This window comes from Brassica napus, chromosome C6 (genome assembly GCF_020379485.1).
Source record: "Brassica napus cultivar Da-Ae chromosome C6, Da-Ae, whole genome shotgun sequence".
Taxonomy (NCBI): Eukaryota; Viridiplantae; Streptophyta; class Magnoliopsida; order Brassicales; family Brassicaceae; genus Brassica; species Brassica napus.
In genome coordinates, this window is record NC_063449.1 from 24,491,964 (window position 1) to 24,506,372 (window position 14,409).

Here is a 14,409-nt window from a genome sequence, read left to right on the forward strand (position 1 = left end):
ACTTGTTGTAACCTCATGTACGATGATCTTTTTCACTTTTTTTTTAAGGAAATACTTAATTAACGTATAATTACTACTCTTCTATTTTTAATTAAGTATTGTTATAAAGTAAATTTTCGTTACGCTTTTATTACTTGTTAGTTGTTACTTTCTTAATTTTCAGTATTTAAATGAAATCACATTCGAAGGTAATTAAAAAAAATATGATAAAAAGTGGATAGACGCTTTGACGCATAAAAATAATAAACACCAGTCTTGGACAACAAAACTCTTAAGATCCAAAACACTAAACACACACAATACGAGTGGTTCTCTAGCTAAGCTCATTTCTTCTTCTCGGTGACACCACCACCACCAGACCTACATTTATTAGAACAACAAAAAATGTATCCGAGTTCAGAACGATAAGCTTGTTTCGTTTTCATATTAACTTAGCTAGTGGATACTTCTCTCTAGCGGTTTAAAACTCTAGATAAGCTTTTCATGTATGTAACAAGTTCCTCAGAAAGATACACATCTAGAAGAACAAAAGCAGAATCGTAAGAAATAGGGTTTTTACCTCATCTTGCGGAGAACGCTAGACATCTCCTCTCTCTTCCTCTTGGCTCTCTTGTGGGTACCCAACTTTCGCTTGGCCACCTTAAGAGCACGCTTGTCTTTACCAACCTTAAGAAGCTCAGTGATTCTCTTCTCGTAGGGAGCAAAACCGGCAACTTCTCTTGCTTGTTTTCTGAGCACATGAGAAAGATTATACCCTAATCAGATCCACAACAAAATAAAACAAGAAGAATCACAATGAAAAAAATGCCACAACACAATTGCAAGATAATGCCACCAAAACAAGAACCAAGCAAAACATAAACTCAAGAATGCAGCAAATCACAAGGATAAATATTGCAAGATCAAATGGTGTTGCGTTAGATAATCTTGTCAACATATAAGATTCACAAGATAACGACTATGGCAAAAATGTTACAATACCAAATTTCCATTAACGTCAGATCATGAATCCAGCAACAAAATCAGAAACTATATTCCCAGGCACTATCTGAACAAAAATATAATCCAAAGAGTTTATAAGGAAAGAGAAGCATACTCCTTTGCGAGCACGGGGACGAGGAGCCAACTCGCGTCTGGTGACAACATGGCCTTTGTTCAAACCGACAAACAAACCGGTCTTTACTTGCGGTGTTGTCATCTTCTCCTCCAAATGTGGAACCTTGTTTTTGGATCGAGCTCTCCGGCAAGAAGAAGGTGGCGGTTGATGACAGAAAAAAAACTCTAATATATACGGAGGCTGGAGAAAAAACCTAACCCTTTCACAAATAGTTTGGGCCTAAAATGTCGGGCTTCTTTTGGCCCATTTATTATAACATTTCACCGAATTTAAACCGAAAAAATCTTATAAACAAATTATTTTAGAACAGAGGGTATAACCGACTTCTTACTTTAATTGAACCGTTTTTATATTTTACGTTTGCCATGCGTTTTGGTTGTCCTCCTCCTTCGCATTAACCTTTTTTCATTGATTGATTGTTTCTCCAGAGATTCACCCTGCCGCGAGAAAAGGTTTTCATCTTCTATTCCGTAAAATTTGAGATTGCTAATTGTGTTATTACGGATCCAGATATCATTATTTATTCGCCACATTTTCGATTGACAATTGATTTTATGGATTTGAGGTTTCGTGGCTTGAACGAGTGAACCTTCCTAAAGATCCCATTTTGATTGATACTCTTCTGTTTTTTGGTTCTTAAATTCAAGCATTTTTCCGAGCGTGTGATAGTATCGTTTGTTTTTTCTATTCAACTGTGATGAATGTTTGTTTAATAATATAAAAAGAATGTTGTTGTGAACGAAGGGTTTGAGACTGAATATTTCGTGTGTCTCTGTATATTATTACTCAATCAAATTGTTCCCTTATATAGGGGTTACAAGGAATAGGAAAAAAGAAATTATCCAAAACCTAAAACAACATGAAATAGGAAAATATCTAAAACATAGAAAAGGAAAACATCTTATATCTAAGGTCGGCCAAAGGATAGGCCGACTCTCTCTCCTCAGCCGCCGACTCTCTCTCCTTTTGGACACGGCTGTGGTTGGGCCTGGTCGTGGCTGGGCCTGGTCGTGGTCTGAGAAGTCATCTCTTCTTGTCTTGGTTAATGACAATCCACAATGTTCATAACATTCCCCCTTGGATGCCATAACCATACAGGATTTGTAGTACGCTTAATGTTGCCTCATTAAAACCTTATCAGAAAAACCCAGCGGGACAAAACCATGATGAAGGAAAAAAAGTACAACACGCACTACTCCCCCTGATGCGAACCTCGGTGTAGGTTCTACATACTACGCATCTTGATGCGTGATCTATCCTGTCTGTGTAGGAAGGGAGTAATCGGCCAGTTTCATTACTGTACCGTAATTAAGACCACTTAGACCTCTTAGGTCGTTTCTCATGTCCTTTGACATTGAGTGTCCCGTTTAAAGCATGTGTGCTAAGCAATGTGAACCACATTGTCCTCGGGAATCACATGTTGGTCTTTGCAAAACGTGTTTGCATCTGTCCATAGTCTAGACGTGACTGTCTACTCATCAAACTCCTTTACTTAGGTCGGACAGACCAAGTACTTATGGACAGCATACTAAATATGGTTTATCATTCGACCATGTTTCAATCTGGTTGATCTATGTCCAGGTCATAGACCTTGTCTATACATGTTCACTACTTGTTTCATGAGTGTTCATGATCAATCATTGCTGTGGCTCTTAGGCCCTCATGGATGTGGGCATTGATTCCTTTGCCTTAGGTAATGTCATATGATGGCGTCTCATGACCTTAGTTGTTGTGGATCATATCACACGCTTAATATATATTGTTAGGTCATGGATCTTGACTCCACGGGCTTACAATACTTTTGGTATCCGACCGGGAAGGGTAGATCAAATATCTCCTATTAACCTCACGACAAAGTCTTGTGTGGGTTACACAACAGCTGTAAACTATTCTGCTATCCCGGATCCTTAAGGGATCTGATGTCGGATTACAACCTGTTGGTTGATCTTTTATACTAGCCGTGATCAAAGGATATGAGTCGGACATCCTTGGTAGAAGGGGCCGGACACTTATAGCCTGAGGGCTGGACGCTTTTGGTCAGAGAGCCGGATGCTCTTAGCTGATGTGCTGGACGTTTTTAGCCAGACACCCACATAGATTTCATTCTATATCTACTAACCTTCTTTAGGTTTAGTATAAGCACAAGGAATTTCTTTATAAATTCTCATATATATATGGACTGTTATTGGATTGTCTTTTACACAACTCCAAGATCAATGATCATGTGTGATCAATTTCTTTTATATACTTTATGCAGCTGCTTTTGCTTCAGTCCATGAATCAGCTTAGGAACAAAGCTGTTCTCTTATCTTATCTTATCCAGTGATCTATATGCTGCTTACTACATTTAGTGTATCTATTTTCTTTCTTATGACCAGACTTGGTTTAATATCGAAAATTTGTAGCATCAATCACCACATAGGAGTTCATCTCCTTATAATCTGTTCCTTTGATCTCTGTGAGTACCTTGTGTAAACAAGCTATGATCTAATGCTGTTAATATGAAGACATAGACACTCTAGGCCACGTGATCATGTGTCCTCTCTCACGGTTTCTTTATCTCACAAGATCCATCTATTTCACTGGTTTATCAGATGGTGTTTCTGTATATGTACATAGCCAATACGCTCATCTCTCTTTAGATACTTTGAACCTCCACGTTTATCTTTCTATTCTTTTATAATCTTTATGATTCTATGATTGTATGATGAGTATTCATTCGTGGGTACATGATCCTCGCTTATGTTCAAGTGCTATTCTCTTATGTATCTTTATACAAATGTGTGTGTCGACACTTTCATGTGATTCCACTATGTTCCAGACATGATCTGATCACTTTGAGATTTCATTATCCAGGACCTTTGTTACCTAGCAGCTTGGCGTCCCAAGACTACTTGGTTTGGTACCTTAGATGTGTAGCTGGCCAGCCTTTATCTCTATGTCTGGTATGGTTTCTCTTATCATGACTTCGGATCTGTCTATGCACCTTTTCTTTCTATCCGAGTTTCTTTACTCTTATGGAACACTTGGTCTATCTTGCATAGACTCTATAGCAACTTGATTATGTCTCTTCTAGGACTTTAAATTTCGTTTGGTGCTAAGCTGGTTAGTCATTCTTTTCGGGTCAGTGTCTGACATTTCGATTAGCTTCTCAATTGGCTATCTTTATATTATCTTTCTTTGGACGTCTTATATCATAATGTATAGTCCGAGGATCTTGCCAAGACAATGATGGTTAAAACCATTCTTATCATTCCTTTACTCTTTCTTTATCTAGCTTATAATCTTTCTCCTTTAATGTTTGGATAGTCGGATCCATTTGATCATGCAATCCGTACTTGGCCACTATTTTAATCACCCATGTTTTGGCTCAAGCTTTCTTTGAATTTGGGGAGAAAGTAATACTCCTATCCAACATATATTCCCAATCCTCTTCTGAGGTTCCATCTTAGACGGCACATATATGTATGTGGTGGTTTTATCTCAGAATCTCTTAAGATGGTTTGTCTGGTTTTAATGACCCGTATTCATTCTTTAGATGGGAATATCTATGCTCACTTATATGGCCTGATGCTTATTATCACTCTGTACATGTATATTCATAATGTCCCCAAGCATATAGGTAATGGACAGTCCTTTTATAGGTAATGGCCTTTGCGGACCGGTTATGGCCTTTGCGGCCAGACCGTTGTCTCTCATGGTCTCTTCGGCTTCTTTGACCGAGTCATGGACTGTGTGCGGACAAGCCTGCACTATTCAGACATGTCACGGCCAAGTCGTGGCCAAGTCGTGGCTAAGCTGTTTATAGGTGATGGCCTCTTTGGTTTGGCTGTTTGTATCATGGCCTCTCTTTGGCCGGGTAATGGCCCTTTATGGTCTAGTAATGGCCGAGCCATATATCATGGTGTTTAGACCATAGTACACGAACTTGTAGTATTGATCATGGGTTTATCCTCTCTCCCCCTCATGACCATACTATAAGGTCGTGGTGCTTTGGGATAATTAAGCCTAATGAGTTTCCCTATGTGTACATGTTTCACAACGTGAGATCTTTACGGGATAACTCTGTGCCTTTTCAATATTAATCTTTTGCATCAAGTTCTATACTAGGATGGCTAATCCTATCATGCCATATAGTGTAAAATTTCGTGGTGTTTCTCAATATGATCACCACATCTCTTGCCTCTTATCATACTGATCCTTAGCATAGTATAAATCAGTAGAGATCATCGGTATAGTCTCGACCACTTTCTTTCAAAAGGTCTTAGGCGTTTTTATTCTTAAAGATCTGAAGGAACTTTGTTACATTTCTTGCCCATTGTATCTTATTTGGAAACCATTCATTATAACTTCAATGGACCACATTTCTTTGGGTGTATATAATGTCTTATAGGCAAATGCCTTAGCCATAGTTTCCTACTAGACTTTCTATACCATTCATGATTTCTTACTTGGTTTTATGCCCTTTAGGCAACTCTTTAAAACATTCATATGTTTAAGTAAGATCCGGCAAGATTTAATAAACTTAAAACCAATTCCATATAAATCGTGAATGATCCTTAGGTTAAAGTAAACACGAATGCAATCTAAAGCAATAAGACTAGTCGTATCGAAATTTGGTCCTTTTTGAAGATCAGATCAGTATAAGTGGTGAAGCCTTTTATTCTATACTGTTGTTACAGTATGACTTTCGACACATGTAATGTGGAATAGGACTTCTCTAGTAACTCTTCCTTGGTTACTACTTCACCACAAAGTCTCAGCATCGAGACTGTCTTAAACAAGACTGAGTTGTACTCATCCATGACTTTGTAATCCAAGAATCTTAGATTCTTCTAGCCATTTCTAGCCTTTGGAAGCAACACCGTTTTCTGGTGGTAATTTCTATGCTGTAAAGCATCCCCAAAGTCTAGTGGATTTTCCATAGTGATGTACTGATCTTTTAGACCTTCAATGAGATGATGGAATACTGTACCAATTCATTCTCATTGTTGTCCTTGGTGATTGTATCACCAAGTCCCTTTTCGATATCTGAGTCACATTGTCATTTAAAATTTCGGTTCACAATGTGGTCATGTAGCCGCATGATATTTAACAAGCTCGGCCACAAACAAGTCTTACGCATCTATGAAAACAATTGATCATGGTGTGAGTCAGGTCACACGGCCATGTCTTGTGATACAACGATCTTAAAGATCGGTTCATGAGATATACAAACAAGGTCGCATGATCATTTAGATATGATGTCTCTTTAGACCATACGGTCATACATTGTGATGCCTTAAGCTTCACGGTATTTATGTGATACAACAATCCTAAGGATTGGATCATTATGCAATCCGGTTTCTATAACCATCCGGATGCTTAGCCACATGGCTACATAGATATGCACTAAGCTAAAAGGCTTTAAGGGTACAAGGCCACATGTGTGTGCAATGCATTAGACCTTACGGTCGTCTAATATGATTCATGACAAAACACAATGCCACACAATACATATCAAGTTTACCAATTTCAAGGTTGGTAATGTTTCAACTAGATTTTAGAATCAATCAATCTAGCAACCTAACTCACATTCAAAAACCATTTTTAAACTTTCAATCTTTTAAAACTTTTATTAGATTTAAGATTTCAAAACCTTTAGGAAATCAAAACGTGATTTAGGATCTTAAAACTTTCAAGTAGCCGATTAAGGGTTTCAAGGCCTTAAGGATTTAGAGATTTAGATCTATCAATCAATCTATCAAACAATCCTAATATCTCAGATCATCAATCAATAAATTAATTTAGAAACCTCAATGATCAATAGATCAAATGAAGTCAAAACCGATTTTAGGGTTTTAGGGTTTCTAGGATTACGATTCCAAATTTAGGGTTTCTTTAATTCAAATCAGAAACAATCAAACAATCAAACATGTTCAAGGGAATCGATTTTAATCTAGTGATTTATGAGATGATCAATTCTAGGTTATATCAATTTAGGGTTTCATCAAGAACAAAGGGAGTCCATAATCATGGATTAGATTTTAGGGTTTGTTCTTTCTAGGTTCTCAGATCACGGTATACCTCTGTTTGAAGGGTTGAACCGGACCACCAAGAGAGCTGATGAACCTCTATCCTTCACGGGGACGGACGCTGGCTCCTGTCGGATCGCGAGCTGTTTCAGACGGTTTGGCGTCTGGTCACGGATGTGTGCTCTCATTGTTGCACCAATTCTTCTCAGCTCATGAAACAAAACAAAGGGGTATTAGATTACATGAACACCATATTCTAAATAAGGTATCATCAAATAACTGAGCTATGATAAACTTATCTTTCAACATGATTTGAAATTGGCTAGAAAATCTTGTAGGTTCAGATTAGGGTTCCAAAGAACTAAGTCGGCGCCGTCTGTTGTTTCTGCGAGTGTGGGCGCGTATGAGATCGGATTGACAAACGGTTTTCGCAGATAGATTCGTCTCGTCCAGAGCTTCAATTTGATATGTGGTTCGTCTTCTGGTTCCTCGGGGTTGGAGAGATAGATCGATTTGAAGTTCCGTCTGATTTAGGGTTTATGTGTGACAGATTTTAGGTTAGGGTTTTGTCTCAGGGTCTAGAGACTATCGTGCTGATAACGTGTTGTGAACGAAGGGTTTGAGACTGAATATTTCGTGTGTCTCTGTATATTATTACTCAATCAAAGTGTTCCCTTATATAGGGGTTACAAGGAATAGGAAAAAAGAAATTATCCAAAACCTAATACAACATGAAATAAAAAAAAGATCTAAAACATAGAAAAAGAAAACATCCTATATCTAAGGTCGGCCAAAGGATAGGCCGACTCTCTCTCCTCAGCCGCCGACTCTCTCTCCTCTTGGACACGGCTGTGGTTGGGCCTGGTCGTGGCTGGGCCTGGTCGTGGCCTGAGAAGCCATCTCTTCTTGTCTTGGTTAATGGCAATCCACAATGTTCATAACAAATGTTCGGTTTTCGGATATTATTTTTCATGACTCGTTGGAAAAAAAAAATCAATTCTTTTTTCGGCAAATCTCCAAAATAGCACATTTCTAAGTTTATATCACAAAAATAACACTCAAAAACTTAAATGACCAAAATAGCACATTTTTAAGTTTATCCTTTGAAAATTTTAATTTTTTTATTTTTCAAAATTTGAAATCTTATCCCCAAAACCTCATTTCTCAACTCTAAACCCTAAACCCTAAACTCTAAACCCTAAACCCTAAACTCTAAACCCTAAACCATAAACCCTAAACCCTAAACTCTAAACCCTAAACCCTAAACCCTAAAATCTAAACCCTAAACTCTAAACCCTAAACCCTAAACCCTAAATCCTAAACCCCACCTTTTAACTCTAAACCCTAAGTTTGTGACTTTTGATAAAACATTAAGTGCTATTTTTGTGACTTTTGACCTTGAGTGCTAGTTTGGGAACATAAACTTGATTTAGTGCTATTTTTGTCTTTTTCTCTTCTTTTTTTGCTGTAGTTATTATTATGTTATTGCTATAGTTATATATTCCAACATTGTTTGCTTTGTGGTTTAATGTTTGTTGTTTGCAGAAAGGAGTAAATGGCTGACGGTGAGGACATTGAACCCCTTGTCTGCGACAATGGCACTGGAATGGTTAAGGTAAATGCTACAATATAGACTTTGTCACTGTATCTGAAAAATGAATCTTTTTTGTATCATCACTCTGTTTCCTATGAACAGTTTATCTATTTGCCATCTCTAAGTTTTTTTTTTATTGTTATTTGTGTTGATTTAGGCTGGTTTTGCTGGGGATGATGCACCGAGAGCTGTGTTTCCAAGTATCGTAGGCCGTCCTCGTCACACCGGAGTCATGGTTGGGATGGGGCAGAAGGATGCATACGTTGGTGATGAAGCTCAGTCCAAGCGTGGTATTCTAACTCTCAAGTATCCAATTGAGCATGGTATTGTCAACAACTGGGATGACATGGAGAAAATCTGGCATCACACTTTCTACAATGAGCTCCGTGTTGCTCCTGAGGAGCATCCCATTCTCCTTACTGAAGCTCCTCTCAACCCTAAAGCTAACCGTGAGAAGATGAATCAGATCATGTTCGAAACTTTCAACGCTCCCGCCATGTATGTTGCCATTCAAGCTGTCCTCTCTCTTTACGCTAGCGGTCGTACTACTGGTAACTCCAGAACCCTATAGGCTTTGCTTTACTCCAAAGAAGATTCAAGACATGAATATTGTCTGTGTGGTTGTAGGTATTGTGCTTGACTCTGGAGATGGTGCGAGTCACACGGTACCTATCTACGAGGGTTACGCTCTTCCACATGCTATCCTGCGTCTCGATCTTGCAGGTCATGACCTCACAGACGCTCTGATGAAGATCCTCACTGAGCGTGGCTACTCCTTCACCACAACAGCTGAGCGTGAAATCGTCAGAGACATCAAGGAGAAGCTCTGCTACATTGCTCTCGACTACGAGCAGGAGCTTGAGACCTCTAAAACCAGCTCTTCCGTGGAGAAGAACTACGAGTTACCCGATGGACAAGTGATCACCATTGGATCTGAGCGGTTCCGTTGCCCAGAGGTTCTTTACCAGCCATCTATGATTGGTATGGAGAATGCTGGAATCCATGAAACCACATACAACTCCATAATGAAATGTGATGTTGACATCAGAAAGGACTTGTATGGTCACATTGTGCTCAGTGGTGGGACGACTATGTTTCCCGGGATTGCTGATAGAATGAGCAAAGAGATCACTGCTTTGGCACCGAGCAGCATGAAGATCAAAGTAGTTGCACCGCCTGGAGGAAATACTCTGTCTGGATTGGAGGATCTATCTTGGCCTCTCTCAGTACCTTCCAGCAGGTAAACTACTAATCCAATCAATCAACCAGATACTTCCTAGTCGTTTTTGACTTACTGATCCTTGTCTTCTGTTATTGATTTTTTGTAGATGTGGATTGCAAAGGCTGAATATGATGAGTCAGGCCCATCGATTGTCCACCGGAAATGCTTTTGAGTTTGATTTGAAGTTAAGTCTACTTCTGGAGAAGCCCTTGTGGTTTTATCTTGTTCTATGCCATTCTTCAATATTTTTCAGATTCTGGCCTAAGAAATTTAAAAAACTTACAGTATCTCTTTGTAGTATGGTTAATAATATTGTCTTGTTGCTTTTTTTTTGTTGGATAACACAACTGTGTGAGTGAATAAGAATAAATAGTTTTCCGAATCTTTCAGGATAATACGCAGAATTGAATAGTGTCATGTTCATATATCATCAACTTAAGCAGTTCATGGACGTAGACTCTGTACTAACATCATTAAGCATTCAAATAGTCTAAGGAACCAGGCCCTTAAGTCGTCTCCTGCATAATTTACATAGTATCACAAGACAACAAGCAGTTTATGTCCTTGAGTTTAAAAGGGAAGGGCGTGTGAGTGCACAAACTATGTTAACATATGATACATATTCTGTAACATCCCGGGCCCGGCCCAAAAGGAAACTCAAGTGCAGGAGGCCCAAGGAGAAGAAACCCTAGACATAACCTCTCCCATTGCTTATAAAAGGAGAAGTTTCCCTAGGGTTCAGCCACAAGAGAGACAGCAAGCGAAGCCCTGCCTGAGCAGAACCCCGCCGCCGCCTCCGCCTCAAGCCGCTGCCGCTCCATCTCCGGCGAAGCCAGCCGCCAGCCGCCCGCGAAGCCCTAGCCGCCGCAACCGAGCTCCTAGCCGCCGCCTCCTTGATTCAGTTTCGTGCAAGCAACTGAGATCTGAACCCTAAAGGTAAAACTAAGATCTCTAGCTCTAAGTCATTGGAAAATGACAGATTCTAAACCCATCTCTCTCTTGTGTGAATCCGATTTTCAAATCAGATCTCGAGAAGTGACTGTTCCCCAAACCTAGATCCAGATCTACTTCTGCAAAAAGCTAAGGTGAGGACTTGGCTGTGAACTTGCCTCATGTTGAGTAACCAATGGGACTTAGTCCTTTGTTAATCAGTTCTAGATATTGTGTGTATGTGTGATGTGATATGTGATTGATCTTGTCTAGACGATAGTACGTGTTGAAGTGATAAGAACGTAGGCATGTTAGGGTGGTCAAGAATATGATGATAAGGTGTTGAGACGTGTTGTGAATTATAAGTGAAAGATGTAAGAATAAGTACGAATAAGAGATCATATAGAGAGTCTAAGGAAAGTATGTGGGGTAGTAGTCCACGCTAGGTATCCATAGGAGATGTGGCCAATCCACAAGAATATGGAAGCACCCATAGGAGATGTGGCCAATCCACAAGAATATGGGGTAGAAGCCTAGTTGGGGCTACCCACTGATGAAAAGGACGAAAAGATGAAAAGGATGTGCATTGTAGGGTCTTTAGTTCATGTCGGGTAGTATGGGTTTCTGTGTAATAGATCTTATTAGCTCATGACTTGTGATTGTTTGCTCTTCCTGAGTTGAGCTCGTGGGTTCCTAGAACCTACCCTCACTGAGTATTATGTACTCACCCCTCTTTTTACAGGTAGGGCCGAGAGGGAGCGGGAGTAGATGTCCGTATGGTGCAAGTGTTTTCTCGAGTCTTTCATTTATGACTTCTTTCTTTCAACCATTTCTTCTTAAGTTTTTATTCGACATTTCAGTTTTGTTGAGTTTGGTTTTATGTAAGACAAATTTGAGTTTTAATAAGAGTTTTTGAACGAAAAGATTTGGGGTAAAGCATTTGATAAAGTTCATCGGGCCAAGGCCGTTACATATTCCCTATGATGTTTTCATGTGATCGTGTTATTTGATGATCAAACCAACCTATCACCACGTTATCGTAGCTGCTGCGAAACTTGGAACCCATTTCTGAAGAAGCTAAAAACAAGATTCTCCGACCAGAACTGTGGGACATTTACAATGGAAGAGCCGGGCGTTGCTGGACAAACATTTAACAAGACTCTTGTAGTTGCCTAGAGGTAAACAGAGTGGGTACGAAGCTAGCACTTTTCGGACCAGAATGACAAACTTAAATTCTTGTGTTCAGAATCACTACCTCGTAGAAGGAAAATAAATTTAGGGGTTGTAAAAAACCGAACGTTTCAGGAATTGTTATTTTTATTAGACATTATCAAACATATATGCAACAAAGTATCAAAGCCGACTTAGCTCAGTGGTAGAGCGCGTGACTTTTAATCACGTGGCCGTGGGTTCGATCCCCACAGTCGGCGACAATTTTTTTGCCTTTTCCATCTCAAATTTATAGAACACAGTACACACATGGCTGACAAGATCAACTTGAGTTTCGCAAACCAATCACCAGATCCTCAATATTTTGTTTTCGCTTCTGTGAAAGAGATGCTTATATGTTTGACGAAAGCTCCTTTTCCATCTCAAATTTATAGAACACAGTACACACATGGCTGACAAGATCAACTTGAGTTTCGCAAACCAATCACCAGATCCTCAATATTTTGTTTTCGCTTCTGTGAAAGAGATGCTTATATGTTTGACGAAAGCTGGACGGGCATACAGGATGTTTGATGTATGTGTCACTGTTTTGGTTAATCCTTCTAGGTCTTCATAGAGTTAATTTGTGAATTTTCGGAACAGACACATGTGACATTTATGTGTGTTTCGTCAATCCTTCCCTGCAAAATTTATATCAAGTTGATGAGTATTGTATCTAAGTTGCTGTAGGATAAGAAGCCAGAGGAATATATCTTTTAAGTGATATAAGCTTTAATTTCAAGAAACATATGATTTGAACCAAACGTCATACATCATCAAAAGCTACAAGATGTTGTTGTTCTCAACATTTCAAGAAAACTAAACAGAGGCTAAGATCCAAAATGTGACATGAGAAGAAACTGCGATCTGAAACCAAGAGACGAAAGCCAGAGCTACAGCTACTTGATACCTAAGACATGAAAACTGCTCACGGATATTGCAATACTTAAGATCTCTGGCAAATAAGACTACAACTCCTGCTGATGAACACGCAGCTGCAAGAGATAACATTGCAGTCACCTGCAATTAAAAAAAAAAAAAACGTTACAGCAACCAAAACAAAAAGCAAGCTCTATCATTACAGATCAAGAAAAACATTGCATACCCAATCACCAACGACGAATAAGCTAACCAAGATTGGGTTTTGGAGATCTTTCTTGCCCCTCAGAGCATAAACATCAAGACATGCGAGGCCAAAGCTCCACAGCAATTGAAGACCCATCGAAGCAATCAAGTAGCTGCAAACCAAACCCGAAAATTGAAATCCGACATCTAAGGCGAGGTTAGGACAGAATCAAAATCAACAAACAAACCATACCAGAAAGCAGTGCGGTTATAGAACTCGGTGGAAGAGAGCATAACGCCGATTGAAGCAGCAGCAGAAGCACATTGCCCGATTCTCAGTAACAGACCACACACAGTTCCTGGACCTCCGAATATCTTCTTCATCTCCAAATGTAAACCCAGAAACTCCGATTAAATCAGCGAAGAACAATTAATCGAGAAACCCTAGCTTCTTTTTTTTTTTAAATTTTCTGAATCAAAAGCTACATTTGCTTCGGGAGCAGTTTTGGCGGGGAGTAGCAAATGCAGATGAAATCTCACTGTATAGGAGTTTCCGGAAACGAATCTAGCTTCGATTATAAGCTTCTTTCGGCTTTCTCCTTTGACATATCCACTTTAGGCTCGTGAGCGAGTTGACTCAGAGGTAACATCCGACGTGGCGTAGTTAATAGTGTTAATTAGTCTTTTTGGGGGGTATTTCGATTGAATTAATTAAACGGTAATTACGCAATCAATCACTGAAATACTTAGATTGGATTATGTACCGTTTGGATTTTACCCAGGTGTATGTCATCCATAGGGGTGAACATTTTATCCGATAAATTTGATTCGATTTGTTATTCGTTTCGATTCAAAAATTCCGGATATCCGTAAATTTCAAAGCAAAGCAAATACTAAAAATCAATATCCATTAAAATCGAAACAAATCATAAATATTAAAATTTTGAAAAGCGGATATTCGATCCAATCCGATCCGACAATATATAAATACATCTATATCTTGATTATATTTAAAGTTTTTAATGTATTAAATTATATAATTATTATTCTAACATATGATTTGATAAATTATATTCACATTATTACTTATATAAAAATATTACATAAAAGGAAGTGAACACTTTCTGACAATTATAATTTTTTTTTCTTAAGTTTTATGTTATTATAATTGTTAACTAAGTTCAAAAAATTTACAAAATATGTAGATTCACTACTTCTTTTAATTTTTATCATATATATCATGCAAAAAAATATTTTA

At 38.7% G+C, this 14,409-nt stretch overlaps 3 protein-coding genes and 1 non-coding gene across 5 annotated transcripts; 2 read left to right on the plus strand and 2 right to left on the minus strand.

Moving 5' to 3' along the window:
- Positions 1–165: 165 nt before the first annotated feature.
- Positions 166–1,285, minus strand: LOC106409507 (60S ribosomal protein L36-2-like). Its single transcript, XM_013847897.3, has 3 exons — positions 1,097–1,285; positions 560–730; positions 166–360 (listed from the first exon to the last, which is right to left on the minus strand). Exons 1-3 carry the CDS (start codon positions 1,144–1,146, stop codon positions 324–326), a joined length of 258 nt encoding a protein of 85 aa, XP_013703351.2. The 5' UTR covers positions 1,147–1,285; the 3' UTR covers positions 166–323.
- A 190-nt stretch (positions 1,286–1,475) lies between these two features.
- Positions 1,476–10,153, plus strand: LOC106407675 (actin-1). Its single transcript, XM_022704632.2, is given in 6 exon segments — positions 1,476–1,569; positions 8,677–8,746; positions 8,883–9,276; positions 9,353–9,907; positions 9,910–9,965; positions 10,054–10,153. Coding segments are annotated over 5 exon segments (1,131 nt in total). The 5' UTR covers positions 1,476–1,569; positions 8,677–8,686; the 3' UTR covers positions 10,120–10,153.
- Positions 10,154–12,176: 2,023 nt separating this feature from the next.
- On the minus strand, positions 12,177–13,798 carry LOC106409215 (CASP-like protein 5B2). Of its 2 annotated transcripts, XM_048761054.1 has the most exons (4): positions 13,405–13,798; positions 13,192–13,324; positions 12,997–13,106; positions 12,177–12,727 (listed from the first exon to the last, which is right to left on the minus strand). In XM_048761054.1, the coding sequence occupies exons 1-4, from the start codon at positions 13,533–13,535 to the stop codon at positions 12,703–12,705; spliced, it is 399 nt and encodes a 132-aa protein (XP_048617011.1). In that variant the 5' UTR covers positions 13,536–13,798; the 3' UTR covers positions 12,177–12,702. The 2 variants fall into 2 exon arrangements, with proteins under 2 accessions (XP_048617011.1, XP_048617010.1); XM_048761053.1 differs by lacking the exon at positions 12,177–12,727 and having other exon boundaries at positions 12,792–13,106; positions 13,405–13,795.
- TRNAK-UUU lies at positions 12,236–12,307 on the plus strand. The gene has a single exon. It is a non-coding gene; the product is annotated as a tRNA-Lys (tRNA).
- Positions 13,799–14,409: the final 611 nt, after the last annotated feature.

Coding starts and splice junctions, on each gene's coding strand:
- LOC106409507 (XM_013847897.3), bottom strand. CDS start 1,146: ATGTTGTCACCAGACGCGAGTTGGCTCCTCGTCCCCGTGCTCGCAAAG. Junction 731..1,096: donor GTCCCCGTGCTCGCAAAGGA/GTATGCTTCTCT, acceptor TCATGTGCTCAG/AAAACAAGCAAGAGAAGTTG. Junction 361..559: donor AGCGTTCTCCGCAAGATGAG/GTAAAAACCCTA, acceptor TAATAAATGTAG/GTCTGGTGGTGGTGGTGTCA.
- LOC106409215 (XM_048761053.1), bottom strand. CDS start 13,535: ATGAAGAAGATATTCGGAGGTCCAGGAACTGTGTGTGGTCTGTTACTG. Junction 13,325..13,404: donor TATAACCGCACTGCTTTCTG/GTATGGTTTGTT, acceptor TTTGGTTTGCAG/CTACTTGATTGCTTCGATGG. Junction 13,107..13,191: donor TATTCGTCGTTGGTGATTGG/GTATGCAATGTT, acceptor TTTTAATTGCAG/GTGACTGCAATGTTATCTCT.